The sequence below is a fragment of the Halichoerus grypus genome, chromosome 12, assembly GCF_964656455.1.
Source record: "Halichoerus grypus chromosome 12, mHalGry1.hap1.1, whole genome shotgun sequence".
Taxonomy (NCBI): Eukaryota; Metazoa; Chordata; class Mammalia; order Carnivora; family Phocidae; genus Halichoerus; species Halichoerus grypus.
This window is the reverse complement of record NC_135723.1, coordinates 106,050,396-106,068,824: the sequence shown is the minus strand read 5'-3', so window position 1 is coordinate 106,068,824 and position 18,429 is coordinate 106,050,396. Positions and strand designations below refer to the sequence as shown.

General features: G+C 40.4%; 1 protein-coding gene and 1 non-coding gene across 7 annotated transcripts in view; both read left to right on the top strand.

Moving 5' to 3' along the window:
- ESYT2 (extended synaptotagmin 2) overlaps positions 1-18,429 on the top strand; it is a 92,776-nt gene that overhangs the window by 63,055 nt on the left and 11,292 nt on the right. For 2 of the 6 annotated variants that reach the window (XM_078059821.1, XM_036067102.2), the window contains 9 exons: positions 1,478-1,654; positions 3,041-3,123; positions 4,715-4,763; positions 5,811-5,900; positions 6,364-6,459; positions 8,304-8,405; positions 12,191-12,253; positions 15,453-15,527; positions 16,298-16,384. In XM_078059821.1, the coding sequence (XP_077915947.1) occupies positions 1,478-1,654; positions 3,041-3,123; positions 4,715-4,763; positions 5,811-5,900; positions 6,364-6,459; positions 8,304-8,405; positions 12,191-12,253; positions 15,453-15,527; positions 16,298-16,384 (822 nt within the window). The remainder of the gene's footprint in view (positions 1-1,477; positions 1,655-3,040; positions 3,124-4,714; positions 4,764-5,810; positions 5,901-6,363; positions 6,460-8,303; positions 8,406-12,190; positions 12,254-15,452; positions 15,528-16,297; positions 16,385-18,429) is intronic. The other 4 variants (XM_078059819.1, XM_036067103.2, XM_078059820.1 and 1 more) reach the window with 2 other exon arrangements.
- Positions 13,563-13,635, top strand: TRNAK-CUU (transfer RNA lysine (anticodon CUU)). The gene has a single exon. It is a non-coding gene; the product is annotated as a tRNA-Lys (tRNA).

The following is an 18,429-nucleotide window of genomic DNA, read 5'->3' as shown; positions in this document are numbered from 1 at the left end:
ATATGAGGAAGGCAGGTCTTTTTTCCTTAACTTAGGATTTTCATCTCTGAAAACACAAGAATTCTCTTCCATGTAGAAATCCTCGTGCTCCTTTGCCACTCGCACTTTTTATTCCCTGAGCGTGGTGAGCACCTGTGCCCGCCCAGATCCAACCTTCCTTAGCCTTGTGGGGTTTAAAAGCCACGCTCCTTAAACATGTTGCCAGATTATCTAAACTTTAGACACATTTCCTGTAAATGGGAAATTCTCTAAGTTTTTAAAAGCGTATTTATCTGTAAAAATGCATGTCTTCCTAGCTGATTGGGTCAGGACTATTACCCAATGATTTTGAAAGGGTTTTTGGAGAATGCTGCCTCGTGCTAACTTTACCACCATTGATTGCCTTGAAAGAAGTGTGAGTGAACATTTTTTTATTTTACCAATTAAACAGCATTTTAGGAGAAGAAAACTATGTGTAAAGTCTATGAGTAGTATGTATTGCAAAGCTTCAGTTTCCTATCTATAAAATAAATTTAATGACAGTGCAGTTGACCCTTGAACAACATGGGTGGGGCCGCCGAGCCCCTGTGTAGAAAATCTGCATATAACTTTTTTTTTTTTAAAGATTGTATTTATTTATTTGACAGAGACACAGCGAGAGAGGGAACACAAGCAGGGGAGTGGGAGAGGGAGAAGCAGGCTTCCCACCAAGCGGGGAGCCCGATGCGGGGCTTGATCCCAGGACACTGGGATCATGACCTGAGCCGAAGGCAGACGCTCAACGACTGAGCCACCCAGGCACCCCTGCATATAACTTTTTATTCCCCCAGAACTTAAGTACTAATTGCCTAGTGTTGACCAGATGCCATACCAATGACATAAACCAGTAACACACATTTTATATGTTATGTACTATATTCTGTATTCTTACGATAAAGTAAGCTAGAGAAAAAATGTTACTAAGGAAATTATAAGGAAGAGAAAATACATTTACGGTACTGTTCTGTATCGAAAAAAATCTGTATATAAGTGGATCCACGCAGTTCAAACCTGTTTTGTTCCGGTCAGCTGTATTTCATAGGATTGTTCTAAAAGTTGAAGTAATGAGCGCCTGCCAAGGGCTTAGTGACACTTCTGAGACATCCTGTAATGGTGGTTCTCAGTCACTGTCGTACCGAACACAGGACTGTTGGGTGATCCAGGAGACTAAGTCAGGCTCCTGGGGCTCCTTTTGCACACTGTCACTGGGGGCCTCACCCCTCGCTCCTCCCTGGTCTGCTCTCCTGATGGAAAGTAGTGATACTCAGACACCGCCGTCCGCCCTGCTCTGGCTTTCCCTCCGCACTGCTGCCCGACGGTCCATGTTGACTTTCTTCTCTGCTGCGCAGGGAGAGGGTCTTCGTGTTGTCCGCTCTTCCCCGTTCTTAGGACAGTGAGCATACAGCCGTTGTTCTGCATGTGTCACAGTGACCAGTCTGTGCGTGCTCCTTCTTTTCAGGGTGTTCTGAGGATACATTTTATTGAAGCTCAGGATCTTCAGGGGAAAGATACGTACCTTAAGGGACTCGTCAAGGGAAAGTCAGACCCCTATGGAGTTATTCGAGTTGGCAACCAGATCTTCCAAAGCAAGGTCATCAAAGAGAACCTCAGTCCCAAGTGGAATGAGGTGTATGAGGTAAGATGTGTCCAGTGGCGTCAGTTGGCTTCTCCCCCAATTCTGATTCCACTCCTGTTATGCAGGAGTGTGGTTGGTTTAGAGCATCATTTAAATCATTTTTCTTTCATTTCCCACCTTCAGAAGTATTGTACCTTCTGTCCCTACCTCACAACTTTCTTGTCATGCCAAGGCATAAACAACACATAAATTTTAAACTTTAATTACATTAAACTATCACAATAAATAATTGACAAAGTGATTTCTGTGGTGGTTAACATGTAAACATTTACAAACATGAGATTATGTACTGTTTTGTAAATTCTCATTTACTACATCTAGACATCTCTGTATGTCAGTGAACATAGATGAACATGGTTTATACTTGCCATTCACTGAATAGATTCCATCATTTCTTTACCCAAGGAGATACTGGCTGTTCATTTCAGCATTAGAACCACTGCTATTACCAGTGTAACGGGAATGTATTTTTCTTCACTTGACCAAGTTTTCTCCAGATAAGCTCCTCAAAGTGGAATTGCTGCATCATAAATCATGCTTTTTTGATACATTTTTGCAAAATTGTTCTTCAGAACAGTTGTACACTTTGTGCTCCACCAGCTTCCCATCCTCCCAATCCAGTCTGTTGCCAGATTTCTTAATCTCTAAGTGGTGGTAAATGGATCACTTGTCGGTATCCCAAGAATAGCACTTGAACAGAGCCACTTCAGGACTAGAAAGATGTCCCAGGCCTGTACCAGTCTGTGGGTGCTGTCTGGTGACCTGACTTCGGAGCAGTGGAACTTGACTCAGATAGCTGGAAACACAGTAGACTGTGGGGGGGGCCGGTGCTTCAGAACGGTCTCCCGTGGAGACGTGTGTGTGTGGTTGGGCGATGACATGAAGTCAGTGCTGCCGTACTTACCAGGGGGAGAACTGCAGGGAGCTCTTTACTACGGTCCTCCTGTTCCCAGTGCTGCCGTACTTACCAGGGGGAGAACTGCAGGGAGCTCTTTACTACGGTCCCCCTGTTCCCAGTGCTGCCGTACTTACCAGGGGGAGAACTGCAGGGAGCTCTTTACTACGGTCCTCCTGTTCCCAGTGCTGCCGTACTTACCAGGGGGAGAACTGCAGGGAGCTCTTTACTACGGTCCTCCTGTTCCCAGTGCTGCCGTACTTACCAGGGGGAGAACTGCAGGGAGCTCTTTACTACGGTCCCCCTGTTCCCAGTGCTGCCGTACTTACCAGGGGGAGAACTGCAGGGAGCTCTTTACTACGGTCCTCCTGTTCCCAGTGCTGCCGTACTTACCAGGGGGAGAACTGCAGGGAGCTCTTTACTACGGTCCCCCTGTTCCGCAGCTGCCAACAGTACTAACCGTGTAAGATAACTACTCCTTGTTTTTTCAGGCTTTAGTCTATGAACATCCTGGACAGGAATTAGAGATTGAGCTCTTTGATGAAGACCCAGACAAGGATGACTTCCTAGGAAGGTAAACCCTCGGGGAAGGAGAGCACAGGCTGCTCTTTCTTCTGAGTAGTGACACTTAGAACTAATATGGCTTCAAAAAATATGCTATGTATGTGTCACATGTATTTTTAAGTGGCTTCTTAGATATAACATTTGTTTCACCTTAGACTTCTTAAAGTATGTTTTATTCCTGTAAAGTTTCACATTTAAGTACAAGAAGGAAAAGGTTTAGATCTGTGTCTGTTTCAGCAGCCGCTGGCCCCATGTAGCTAGGTGCCCACATTCAGGTGCTGGTAAGCCGCACGGGGAGTGTGTCCCAGAGGCCGGTACCCAGCCTGCCTTCACGCCGTGCAGGCTCCGCTCTAGACTGCAGAAAGGAGTTTTTAAGCTTTTTCGATTTGTTGGGTTATTTAGGGAGCAGGGGGAATAGTGATTTACATTGTGCCTGCACATTGGAAAAATAAATATTGACCTGTTTACTTAAATTAAACAACCACTACAGCTGAAAAACATGAGCTTTTATTTTTTTATTTTTATTTTTTTTAAAGATTTTATTTATTTTTTTGACAGAGAGAGACATAGCGAGAGCAGGAACACAAGCAGGGGGAGTGGGAGAGGGAGAAGCAGGCTTCCCGCAGAGCAGGGAGCCTGATGTGGGACTCGATCCCAGGACCCTGGGATCATGACCTGAGCCGAAGGCAGACGCTTAACGACTGAGCCACCCAGGCGCCCAAACATGAGCTTTTAAAAAATACATCTAACCCTAATCTTTATTATTTGACTGACTTTCTTGTGGTAAAAGATTCAGGGATAGATGACGTTGGACAGATTTGGCCTCCTCAAGAATGGCCTGTGTATTATGCTGTGACTTCAGAATTCATTCATGAGATGGTTTAACAAGGAGCGACCAAAAGATTGTAAGCAGGGCAGTGATGGATCAGATTTGCATTCTAATAAAACCACTGTGTGGCTCAGAGTAGCAGGGACTGAGCCTGGGGACTGTGGTGATAGACCAGGAAAGAGCTGGGAGGGTCTCACCTGGTGTAGGGCAGGAGGAGGGGCAGCTGCGAGAGAAAATAGTAGTGCAATCATCCCATCCTCGTCATCTCTGACTTCTGAGGGAGGGGAGGTCCATGCTTTGCAGCAGAGCAGGACTTCTAGGGGAAATGGAAGGGGCTCTCAGCTGAACCAGAAACGTCTGTGGGGATGGTTCAGAGCTGTGGAGCGAGGACAGGAAAGGGGCATGGGTGACTGAGCTGTAGTGACGGATGGCAGCGCTGAGAGAGAGCATGTCAGACAAGAGGGCTGAATATTTTCAGCACATTATAAATAGCTACGTTGTGGGGAAAACCACATTTTTTACAACTCTGATCCTGGCTTTCCCAAACTGAGGGTCCTGACCTCCCAGAGACTCACCCCTGCTTGTTTCTTTACTTCCCTTCATAGTTTTGGGATAAGCCTGAGGAAGCTTCTGGAAGAAATCTGTTTCTTGATAAACTATAGCGTTTTGGTACATTTCCGGAGTACTTTTTCGTAGACAAATGTTTAAGGTTATTTCAGTTGTAAGAAGTGTGTTTCTATGTTCTAAAGTTGTTGTGTTGTTATTTCTATAGTCTTATGATTGATCTTATTGAAGTTGAGAAGGAGCGCCTTTTAGATGAAGTAAGTTTTCTTTGAGTATTATTCTATTTCATGAGCATTGACAGACCTGTTGGTTCCCCACACGATGTTCTGAGAACTTAGGCCTTTTAATAATGGCAAAGTGAAAAGCAGTAAGTTTAACAGCCCAATCAGATAGTGTGTATTGTGTGCCCAGCATATGCTAGAAATTCCTAAGAGTACGAGCACAAACCGACCATTTCAGGCAGGCATGTGCTCTCCTTTGGGAGTCTGGGCAGAGGCCTGTGAGAAGCTCCCCAAAAGTGGGCTTTTTAAAGATAGCTGGAGTTAGTAACAGAGATAGCACAGTGCAGTCAGTGAGAAGTTGTCACGTGAAAGCCGCCTGTAGGGCGGGGGGAGTTTACAGCAAGCAGATACTACTTCAAGCACGATATTGCTGTCAGAATAAAACGTATTAAAAAAGAAAATTTTGAGGTGGCGTCTAAAAGATGGGTATAATTGGGATAAGTAGGGCATAATTAACCAAATGAGTGTTGAGATCCACTGCTTTCAAAGTAACACATTTTCTTATGCACTCCCCAGGGCAGTCTCTTAACACTGAGTGGGGATTATCTTCGATGAATTGCTTTGTGGTGTTTAAGCTGAAACACGTGTATACTATTTTATTAAGTAGTACATAGACATAAAGACAAACATGTTAACTTCTTTGATAATGAAATTCAGTATTTGGGATCAATGTTACATTATCTCCTGGCCCATAAATTCTGTTGAAGTCCATACGTAGAAGCCTGACAGTGCTGGGCAGTACTAGAAGACATTTGAATCCTCGTCTGTAAGTTAGGGATGAAAATGGTATTGACTCCAGAGTGGTGGCAGTGCTGGGCGAGTTCCAGCCCACTGCTCTTGTCATCCTCTGGGGCCATCGGCTCATTCGAAGGGCAAAGCGAAATATGGTAGGACTCGGTCTTTCAGCATTAATCAGGAACTGTCCGTGCCTCACAGTGAGCAGCTTGTGACATTTGTGGAAACTGCTTGACTGGAAAGGTTGACTCAGGAGAACTTCTGTGAACGTTCATGTTCTCTCTCCAGTGGTTCGCCCTGGACGAGGTTCCCAGAGGAAAACTGCACTTGAAACTGGAGTGGCTCTCATTAATGCCAAACGCTTCAAACCTCGACAAGGTGCTGTGAAGTATCTCCCATGACAACCACCACCCCTCAGAGCTAAGATTGGTATCTTTAGGTTGCGTTTCTACTTGGCTTAGAAAAATGGCAGCAATAATTTTGATTAAATTAAGTAAGTCACTGCAGTCACATCAGGGGTAAAATAAAGATAATGGAATTTTTTTTTTAAAGAAAGATGTACAGGTCATTCCCACCTGTTTTATGAGATCTTCATATTTTGTGCTTGATAGAGTATGGGGGTTTGGAGAGCCACAGATCACCTGTGCTTTATTTAATTGATTCATATAGATTCTTGTCATCAAAGTATATTTATTGTGTTCATTCTCTCTGTGTTGCATGTATTGGATGGTTTATTTCCCCACCTTCCTTCTTTGCTTGAGCATTACAGACCTAATCAGGGAGAAATAGTCTAAAATCCTGTGGAAATACACCTGCTGAGGCTTTTTGTCCTTTCTCATAGGTGCTAACAGACATCAGGGCTGACAAAGACCAAGCCAATGATGGTCTTTCCTCTTCATTGCTGATTTTGTATTTGGATTCAGCAAGGAACCTTCCGGTAGGTAATGCCATGGGAGCTCCCTTGGGTGCTCCTTTCCTGGTAGCAGATCTTGCTGCATTCACCCACACTGTGTCACCTGTTTCTGTTCCTCTGTTTTCACTTCACTCCCACCTGGGAGAGCAGCACGGGGGAGGGAGGGATCAGCATGTATTTGCTTCATGAGTATAATTTCGGTTTATACATCTTACGGATTTATCCAGGATGTTCAGAATTATTTTTACTCTGACATGTTTTATGAAGAAATCTCCATTACATAGGAAAAGAATGTGCCTGGTAGTTAGGGAAGAAGATATTCTGTAGAAAATCACTAGTTATTAAAATAGAGTGACCTAAAGATTTGGAAATTGTCTGTTTGGCATGGGCATAAAATGAAGCAGCTCTGCCTACAAGCCCAGAGTCCATCCTGGCTGTAGCTGGTAGGACGACAGACGGGCAGGCTGGGAGAGCAGGGCCTCTGAGTGGAGCCTCAGGTGATCAGTCCTACTCGGCTCCTGCAGCCCACAGCAAGTGCTCCGACTCATTTGCATCAGAACTGCTTTGCTCTTAGAAAAAACTGAAGTACAGCCTTCGTAGGTAATGACTGTAACTGGGGGGAAGAAAAATCATACTATTTCCATTCATGTGAGGCCCGATGTGATCCTCCACCACCATACTTTAAACCCACTATTTAGGATAATGTGATCATTATAGACACATACATTGTTTTGATCATATTTTTTTTAGTGCCAGTTCACTTATTCAAGAGATGGCCATTCTTATTTCATTTGGTGAAAGAAAGACTACAGATACAGGCTGTTTTCCTCCCAAAATTATAGTAAATTCTCATCCATCCAAGTGCATTTGCGTGTAGTCTCCCTGTGTCCTCCCCTTGTTGGCATCCACTTGGTAGAGACAGACGAGGAAGCCAAGTGTTCACTGCCCTTCACAGTTTGCATCTGAGTGTCTCCTGTTGGACTGTGCCTGGCCTCACCTCACCACAGCTAGACTGTTCCTTTGTCCCACGAAATACACACCCTAGTTTCACTAGTGCCTTTCAGGACTTCACAGTGGTGCTTTACTTGCACTTAGCTCAAAAGCAAATAAAGGTACTTTGTGCATCTCTTTTATTTAAAGTTTTTAACAAAATGTAATTGATCATTTTTTTTATACTGGGAAGATATAGTTGAACACTGTGTATAATTATATATAATTGTACTCTTTCTTTCAGTGAAGGTTTTTTGACTGACTTTAACTTCACAAATTCTTATTTTTTCTTAAAGTGTTACCTTAACCTTTTGGCCAGTCTTCCAGTTAGAACTCTGTGACTTTTTCTGTTATAATTTCAACTTGGGGAAAGTTATTTTGTTACTATTTAACCTTCCTACAGAATTTTTCATTCAGTAGAACTTTTTTGTTTTTAATCACAGTAATGTTTGTTATAAAGTCTTTTATAATCCCTGATGGAAGTGAATTTGTTGTATATTTTAGGATACAAAGGATAGTATTAGTGAATTGGCAAGAAGGAATTAGGCCTCTTTCGAACTGTGTATTTTGTCACATTAAATTGAAATTTAAATAACATCACGTAAGCAAAACAAAAGCAGAAGTAAATTTATTAATCTATTAAAATGACACTTTGTGCATGAAGTATGCTCTGGCTGTCAGAGGCAAAGGATCTTTGCAAAACCGCTGCCCTGTTGGGTGTTTATTTTAAACGGGAGCATTTGCCAACCAGTTCTCCTGCGTTTCTGTGGGATGCTTTGACTCTGCCTTTTGCACTCCTATTTATTAGTGCTTCTTGTGCGTTCATTGACCGCAATCCACCATTCTTTGCTTTCTCCTCCTGTTTCCACTTTCCTAAGAGTATCTACGAGGGAAACTTTGGGTGTGGCTACTTAAAAGAGAGGCGAGCGTCGGGACTAGTGTTTTGTGAAAATACTACCTCAGTCTATAGAGCACTATTTGTGAGTTCTCCAGTGTTCTTTCTTCCTTTTGTTTTAATGGAGACTGCTAGAATGTGGGCTGGGACTTCTAACACCATCTACTCGGTGGTGGAATGGTGTGGCATGCGTTTTTAACTTTCTTGCATGATTTGAGTTACTGTGTGTGTGTTTCTTTTGTGCTTGTTTTGTAAAAGTAACACTGCTGTAACCAACTTTGGTGACTACATCTGATGATGAGATGAACAAACCTGGTGAGTCATGAAGAAGCCTTACGTTCCTAAGCTGCTCCCGGCCCATAAAAAAAGATAAAAATTCTGAGGAAAAAATGAAGCCATAATGATTAAAACTGATTTTCTTGTGGTTCATCTCAATGTGAGATGTAAATATTTATTTGCAAGCTTTCAGAAAACTTCCTTAAATCTACTTTTCCTCCTGACGAAACACAGAAGTGTCAGAATGTGGTTTTCCTGAAAGGTGCCAACTGTGCCTGAGGGGATGGTCAGTGAGGACAGAAGTCCGCCTGTCACCCTGGGAACTTACCTTCTCCCTCACTTCTTTTTTTTTTTTTTTTTTTTTTTTTTTTATCCCTCACTTCTTAACCAGTGCTCCTAAGGGAGAAAAAAATATATTGAGTTTATGATTCAGCTTCTCTTAAGGAACTTAAAAGAATTTCCAGGAGTGGATAATTGAACATTTCTAACCCTTATTTGGGAAGCTGATTCTGATCTCATTATGTCGGTTTCCTGGGGCCTTGCTCTGGGGCCTTGATTCCTGGTACTGTTCTTGATGCTTTTAGCAGGTAGTGATTTTTACTTGCTTTGAGGTCAGAGAAGGTCACCAATGGCTTAGTCATTAGTCTAGAAAGCTACTCTTTCTAGACTGATTTAATCAGTAACTACTGAGATCCTTAAAGTTCTTTGGCCTTTGAATCTAGTAGTGGTAGTGCTTTGCATTATGGAAGAGTTTTCATTTCTATTTCCATGTGCATTTTCAGTTTATTCTTATCTAAAAAAGAAGGGGGGCAAAACTTGAAGAATAGGTATTTTGTCCCATTTTATAGCTGAGGGAAATCAAGACCCTGAAGGGTTTGGTGAGCTGTTGAGAGTCACGTAGGTAGGAGATGGTAACCACGGTCTCCTCACTCTTTGCTTGTTCCTCTTAAAGGCATTTTAAAAGTCAGAATGAGGTCACTGGTGCCTCTTGCAACCATTCTCCGTCACTTTTTCATACAATGCCTTTCTGTTTCGGGTGTTTCTTAGTGGCAGGTTGTACCGTACGCCGTGTCTGTAGACGGCAGAAGGCCTCTGCCGCGCGAACTCTCTTGGTCTGCGGTAGCTTCCCCAAGTTACCTTTTCTCTCCTGTAACTGCTTTTTTTAAAGGAAATACTTCTGACCTTGTGTCAGGATTTTTTAATTGCTTTATAATATTTAGCTAAGACATTGCTAGGTTATCAAAACTACCTTTCCTCCCGCATTATCAAAATCACATACTAGTACTGCTCAGTGATTCAAATATAGGCATCAGTAAAATGTTTTATAAAATAAATTTGAACGGATTTGATTACCTTTTTTATTTTTTAAACCCATTGGTTTTCAGTGTGAAGTTAAATCATTGCTTTCTGTTTTCCCCCAAAGGCCTGAGACCGTTGGTATTTCTAATAAAGGCCAGGCACGATGGACTCTTAGCTTCTACCTACTCAGAATCCCTAATTTCCAACCCTATGTATGCATTACCACCAGGGAGGCCATCTGTAAACCCTTAGCACTACAGGACTTTCTCCTGTACTGGAAACAGCCCCTTGACAATGTAGACTGTCAGCACTTTGCCCTCCTTCTTTTGATCAAATTTTGGGCTGAATTTGAAACTGGAACGCTCAGGGTGTTCTCTGGCTCCCAGTGGCTAAGCAGCTTTACAACCTGAGATTTACACAATAGCCTGCATTTGCTGAGCACCTTCCAAGGTCTCTACCTGTATGCCTCATTTAGCCTCAGGCCCTCATGACCACTTTTCAAATAAGGAAACTAAGACAACACATAGACCGTGAGGGACTGAGGTTGGAGACCCCGGATCACAGCTAGTCAGTAGCAGAGCTGGGATTTGAACCCCGCCGTCTGCTCCATCCCAGTTTAAAGTGAGTTCATCATCACTTCAAGTTTGTAAGTTCATAGAGCTGTCCATGGAGTTCATCTAAGATGAGTGTCCACACTGTCGCCTACTTTATACAGAAAAATGCTAGCTATATAGTGTGAAGACCATTGGGTTTGATGATGCTAGGTGCCATCTCACTTTTTAAAAGTACAGGTGGCATTACTTTAAAATCTTTAAAAACAAAGCAGAGGCACCCAGCTGACTTAGTTGGGAGCACATGCAAGTCTTAATCTCGGGGTTGTGAGTTAAAGTCCCACACTGGGTGTAGAGACTACTTAAAAATCAAAGGACTACTTAAAAATCAAAGTCTTTAAAAAGCACAGGTAGCTGTTACTGCTTCCACTTATGGTGAACAGCCCAAGGGTGGAAGGTGCGGTAACATCCAGGGCTCCCAGTGGGCTTGTATGAGTGCACCAGTGTGATCTGGCCTGTCTCTCCTTCAAGCCTGTGCAGCTTCCCACGATCTCACAGTGCTCCTCTAGCACCCTGACCTGCACCACGGCCTCTCTCGTGCTGCTTTCACTGATGCATGTTAGAGTAATATGTGCACTTAGCCTAGATTACATCTATCCAAAGTGAGCTTCAGAAAAGGTTCTTATGACCCCTGAAGATTGTCAGTCCTCACACCTCAGCGCAGCGGTCCCAGCCTCACCTGTCCAGGCTCCTGCTAGAGTCCAGTCTGGTGGGTCCCGTATTTTTGAAGCTCCGCAGGCCACCTCAGTGATCTGGCCTTTATGTCACATTAATTCCTTTTGGCCAAATGTTTTTATCTTCTCATCTGGAGCAGCCTGCCATGGCCACAGGAGGCAGGGAAGCTAGTTGTCCATCTTTCTTCGTTATGAAATCTGCTCTTTAATGAAAACATAATAAAAGCAGTTTGTCATATGAAGGTAATTACAACTAACATGATAAAATCTTTAATCTTAAATGTTAGTCCTTGAAGGAGCTTGTGAAACAACTCAGTCTTGCCCTCTTGAAGGCAAGAAAGTAATGAATTTTTTTAAAAGTCAATAAAAGTAGAACATAAAACCCATAATAATAGAACTTTAAAGCCAGGACAGACTTTTGAAATGATGTGATCAGCTTCTGCATTTGATGCTTGGAAGAGAATGGGAGTGAAGTAGAGAAGGCCCACCCCTGCTGTGGTCTTGCACGAAGAAGGTAAATTTCAGAAGGAAGTAAAATAGCATCTGCTAGGCTAGGGTATGAGCTGACTTGAGAGCAATTTGGGCATATAGAGCCCATTCGTTTGTAGTTTAGGTAAAGCCTGTATTGTATATATGGTTGATATTTTAGGGGTTTATTCAAGTAAAGGATAGTAAATAGAATCCTTTATTATGTCACTCCTGGGTTTTTCAAATCTCAAAGACAAGAGGGCTGGGAGTATAAAAAGAACAGTAATCCTAAAGGATCGTAGTAATCCTAGAGGAAATGTGTTTTGATATTTATAAAGGCTTATTCTAAGATAAAATCTTGGGCATAGAGAATTTTATGTGCTAAAAATGAGTTCTACTGGTTTTTTGTGTCATTCTTGTTGGTGATTTTCATTTAAAGATTTTTTTCGTTCTCATAAATTTTCGTGTCATTAACCTTACATAAACTCCTCATTGCATGTTTTATTAACCCTTGGTATATTCATTTTCTTCTGACTTGAAAGAGTAACCCATTAGAATTTAACCCTGATGTCTTGAAGAAGTCTGCAGTTCAGAAAGCTTTAAAGGTAAACTAATAGCTTCCCTTTGAAAAGTTAATTGAAACATATTGAAAGAGATGATGCTTTTTAACTTTCGTGGGTCTGTTGACAAATTGCCTCCCTACTAATGTAGTAATCAGTTGTCTAGTTAGAGGGATCCTTTTTGTTACCCAAGAATTAGTAGTTAGAAGAATTTGTCAAGTTTGAAGATAAATTTTATAAAGTACCAATGTGATAAATTAGACTTCTGTCCTATTGGCCTTAGGCAGCAGTATCTAAGATGGTTTTAAATCATCTGCATTTTAATTGGATTTGAATTTGTGAAAATGGTGAAATAGAAGGTTTATTTAAAAACTTAACCAGTTTCTAGATTATGATTTCCAGACATTTCTTCCTTGTGCACTGTGCCTATCCATTTAGAAATCACCTCTTCCAATATGCTGAGTTAGGGCCGTTTCTTAGTCGGTGACCTCATGGCTTTTGGTGCTGCTGGGTTTGGGTGACAGATCTTTCGAGAAGCTTTAAATTTCATTAAATGAGGTATATTGAAAACTAAGCTCCACTCCCTAAAACAACATGAATATGTATTTTCTGGCTAAATTGTTAACTTTTCTATGACTTACAGTGTTTTTTTTTTTTTTCTCTGATTTCTTTGAACATTTTAGGCTTAAATATTTGGGGAGGGGTGGATTAAATGTTGTTTTAAGAAAATTCTATCCAAAGGGATCAGGAATGGTTCTTTATCAGCTTCATGTAGGAAAATAAGTTCAATTTTAAAAGTGAGGAAGACAAACAGTGTCTGCTTTCTGACATCATATTTATTAAGCCCTTACCTACCCTGAGATGAAGTGTGGCCTACCAGTGATTTACTCCTTTGCAGTACTAGTTAGCACAGCAGTTGAAATAACTGCTCCCAGAACACTGGAAGGAATTGGATCAGCAGTCTCTCCTCACCATTTCTTTGATATCTGAGGGTCATTAACCAGCAAGACATTATGGTTGGCATGAAGGCAGACTGGGTTTGGACTGCAGTCTGGCCTACTCATCAGTGTGTGCTACAGCAAGATGTTCAGCCCTCGGTTACTTACAGACTGGAAGTGATACGGTCTTTCTTGGAGTATCCGTAAATAAGATCATGCATGTAAAAGAGCTCAGTGTAGCTATTAGTTGTTATGACATCATTCCATTTAAACCTGGCTTTTTTGCTATTGTGTCCATTTTTTAGACATGAAAACCAAGGTGCAAATAGATGAAATATGTAGGTCTCAATAATCATTTGCAAACAGCTGAAATTTAATTTGAGACAGTCTAACTTAAAAACTCATATTTTTGGGGTGCCTGGCTGGCTCAGTCAGTAGAGCATGTGACTCTTAATCACAGGGTTGTGAGTTCAAGCCCCACGTTGGGCATGGAGCCTACTTAAAATAAAATGTTTAAAAAAATAAAAACTCATATTTTCATTTTACTTATATATCTGACTTGTGCTCATGCATTTTGAATATTGCATCATGGTAGAAGACTTAGTGATTTTACCTTATTTCATGAAATCTAAAACATCATTTAAAAATACACCATTATTTTATGTACCACAAGAAAGAAAAGTTCCTATTAAGGCTTGATAGTGTTTATGTTTATTGGAAGAATTTTTAGGCTTAGGATAAATACAGATTTTTATTATGTCACACACAACAAAAGGAAAATGGAAGCAAAATAAATCAGTTAAAGCAAGAACAACTATCTCACAATTGGGACCTGCGTAAAAACAGGTACATAAAGTTACCAACTGTAAGTTTCATTCTGTTTTCAAGGGATGTTAGAAAGTTAAAAAAAAAAAAAAGTGTGTCTCAGAATTGATAAGGTACAGTAACTCTAGGAATGGATGGCTACCTTTTCAGAGATGAAGTAACTTATATTAGCCAAGAAGCAGTTTTTGTATCAATGCAGTTGCTGTATCAGAAGCCACTGTAGCCTGAGACAGTTTTATTTCCCTGGAATGTGATAGAACCCTGGCCTGTGGTGCTGCCGTTCAGCTCTGCCGTTCAGTTCCTCCAGCTGAAAGTAGCATCATCGCAAAGGGAGGATGCCCCTCCTTGAAGGCCAGTCTGTTACCTGGCCAGACCCAACTGCAAGGGAAGTTCAGAAATAGAATTTTCAGGTACAGAGGACTTGTGCTCAGGTGGAACTCCGGGCTTCTAGTATTAAAGGAAGGATTTAGGGGAAAAGTTAGTATTCTCTGCCATAGTAGTCTATAGCCTTGGGTATTTTTTTTAACAATATTTATTTCATTTTGCAGAATTTATTCTCATCAAAAAGATGAACCAGAAAATAAATTACCACAGTATGTTTGGGCCAGTAATATTTTATTCTGATAATCATATGAATTTGATGCCTACTTCTGTCATTGCTGCAGTGTTGAGGATTGACTCTGAAATTGTTTAACTAAAAAATACTTTTGTGACCTTCTAATAAATTCCCACTAACAGATATTTAACTGCATCTTCTTGTGGGGCTAAGTTATAAATAAACCTCATGTCCCATATATGTTGTGTTTTACTATGTTCTATCACCTGTCTGCTAAAGTATGCTTCTTACCATTTTTTTCTTATTCCTGAATTTTTCTCATATTTATATGTACTTAATTTAATGCAATTCTAGATTGATGTTTATTCTTCCAGTCAGAATTACTTAGGAGCTGGTAAGCAAGATTTGATATCTGATAGCTACATGTTTGCACAGAATGTACTAAGTTAAAAACATGAAGACATCTCTGATACTTTGTAGTATTTTTATTATTTCAACCAGGGGACTGTTCTGAATTGTACATTTCTACGTTTGCCCTTCCTCATGCTTTTCTGTTTCCATTCGCTGCACTTATTCATCTTCTTATGCGAGTAAGATAAATTTTGAGAGCTGGAATTAGCATTAAAGATTTTTGGAAGATTTCATTTTTCCAAAATAACTTGCTTTAAAAATAAAAGACCTTAGCATTTAAAAATCATATACAAACAGGAATTTTCTTAATTTATCTCATGGTAGATAACAATTTTGCTTTCGGATATGCTCAGCAATTATTTTCCGATTAAATTCTTCCCAGATATTCCCTGTAACTGAAGTATCAGAAATAAATAAAAATGATTATTAATATGAGCCAATAATCTCCTTTTTAGTAAGCCCCATTTCAAGATGTATATGCTTACTTATTTTGTCTGGTTTTGTTTTTGGATAGTCAGGGAAGAAAATAAACAGCAATCCAAACCCTCTTGTCCAGATGTCAGTTGGACACAAGGCCCAGGAGAGCAAGGTAAGATTCTCACTAGTTTCCTGTGATGTCACTGTCACCGGTTTTAGATGAGAACGATCAGCTGGCTGATGGTGTAGGCGTGAGATCATTGATTTCCATATCTTTCTCTTGTTTTCTCAAATCAGTCAACTCATAGATAGCCATACTTCTTTATTGGGTAACAAATATATTGTTCATTTTTAAAAATAACACTAAAAAATATAATATGCTTTTTGCTTGATTTCATGGATAAATGACATGGGATAAATTTCTAAGTTTCCTTTGAAAGCTCTGTAAATACTTTGTTTGAAAGATAACCAACAGTCCTTAAAATTCAACAAACACAATTCTGTTCAAGAATTGAGAGGCATTACTGTTGCTGTAATGTCTTCCACTTTCTTAATATAAGAAAAGCATTTCAGGAATTATTTAAAGTTATAGGCCATTGTTCACTTTTAAATGTTCACAGTTTAGGGAGCTTCGTGACTTACCAGCATTATGTAGAGGAAGAGGTAGAACAGAGGGCAGACAGAGCAGATGAGGTCTTGTCATTGGGATGGGCATACAGTTGGAATTTCCTAACAGTTCATTTCCCTGACCCACTTTGGACCATCTCCATCTTTGAACACTTTCACAATTAATATATAATAGCACATGCTCAGTAAATAAATGTCTTGGAGTTTAATTAAAGTCATCCTAAGCTTCCAAACACAGTAAATGAATAAACAAAGTCTTGGTAGCTCTTTTCCACATAAAATATCACAGAGCTGATATTTGGTCATTTCTTTCAGATTCGATACAAAACCAATGAACCTGTGTGGGAGGAAAACTTCACCTTCTTCATTCACAATCCCAAGCGCCAGGACCTTGAAATCGAGGTATTTTATTTGCATTTTTTAATAGAATTGTAGAAATATAACCAACATACAAGTCGCTGCACAGATGTAAAGAGTATAATTTATGGGACTCATCATCATAATCGATAAATCTTTGTCAGACTTATCCCTAAGTATTTCATGCCTTTTGACATGTAATTTTTTTTCAATTTTCAACTTTTGATGTTTGTTTCTAGTATCTAGAAATGCAGCTGACTTTTGTATATTGATATTGTACTTGGTTATTCTCAGCTTTTTATGGATACTTTAGGATTGCCTTCTATATGGCAGTCACGTTTTCTGCTAATGATGTCACTTCTACTTCTGTGTTTCCAGTCTGGGTACCTTTCACTTCCTTTTCTTGCCTTGTTGCCCTGCCGTGGCCCTCCCACCTCTGGAGTGAGTAGACATCTTCGCCTCCTTCCCAATCTTAAGAGGAGAGCCTCAGGATTTCACCATTAAGTCTGTTGTTTTCAGAAGTTTCCTTCTACTCCAGCTAGTAACTAGTTTGCTCAGTGTTTTTTTCACGAATGTATGTTGAATTTTCTCAAAGGCTTTTCTAAAGCTATTGAGATGATCATATAGCTTTTTTTTTTATGTTTGTAAATATGGTAAAATATATTGTTGATTTTTCAAATGTTAAACCTTGCAAACCTTTATTTGGGGATAAACTCCACTTGGTCATGATGGGGTATCCTTTTTATGTATTCAATTTAACTTGCTAAAATTTTGTGACGAATTTTTGTATCTTAGTCATGAAGGATACTATCTATAAATTTGTTTTCCTATAATGCTAGTTTTTGTATCAGGGTAATGCTGTCCTCATAGAACGATTTGGTCAGTGTTCTCTCCTGGGCATTTTTCTAGAAGAGTTTATGTAGAATTGGGTTTTTTCCTCACGTGCTTGGAGAATTCCACCAGTGAAGCCATCTTGGCCTGTAGTTTTATAAGAAGGCATTTAAATACAAATTAATTTCCAATAATATAGATCTGTCTAGGTTATCTCTTTTTTCTTGATGATTTTTTTTATTTATGCCTTTCAAGGAATTCATCCATTTCATCTAAATTGTTGAATTTCTTGGCACAACATTATTCAGAATATCCCTTTAATGTCCCAGGAAGATGTCCCCTTTCTTGTTCCTGATATTGGTAATTTTCCTGTTCCCTCTGTCTCTTTCCCCTGATCAGTGTGGCAAAAGGTTTATCAGTTTTATTTTCTTAAAGGACTATCTTGCATTGTTTCTGATGAAAAGTCTGCTGTTGTTAAAGTTTAGAAAATTTTTGGCCAGTACTTCCTCAAATTTTTCCCTGCCTCAAGTGTCTCTTCTGTTGTCAATCCCATCCTGTGTGTTTTTCATCTCAGACATATTTTTCATCTTAGAAGTAAACATTTGGATCTTTTTCTCTTCCGTGTCTTTCCTGTACCTTCTCGTGTTTAGTGTGTGAGAGTTTTTGGTGCCTTGTTACTCATTCTGTCATCTGTATAATTGCTGGATCTACTTCTACGAATTACTTTCCCTCATTTTGGGTCATATATTCCTGCTGCTTTGATTGCCTCATCATTTTTCACTGTGAATTTTACATTATTGAGTGCTGGGTTTTTGTATTCCTTCAAATATTTTGGAGCTTTGTTCTCATTTGCAAGTAAGTAACTTGGACACTGAGCCTTTCAAGGTTTGATTTAAGTTTTGTTAGGCAGGGCCGACAGCCTTTAATCTTGGGATCCTGTGGCCTTGCTAATTTGAGCCCTAATGTTATGAGATTTCTCATCCCTGTTTGGAATGGATACTGTCCGCAGCCCTTTGTGCTCTGGGAATTGTCCGCTGCTCCTCCTGGGGCATCTTTCCTGGCCTCAGGTAGTTTGCTCCCTCGTGTGCTGATTGGCTGAAGATGAGGGGCCTTCAGAGGCCTCTAGCTCTCTCTGGAACCTCCTGTTCCCTGATTTCTTCACCCTTCTTCACTCAGGGCAACCACTCACATCTCTCTGGGGTCCTCATGCCAGAACCATGGCCTGGACACCATCTAGGCAGGAAATAGTTGTCAGGCTC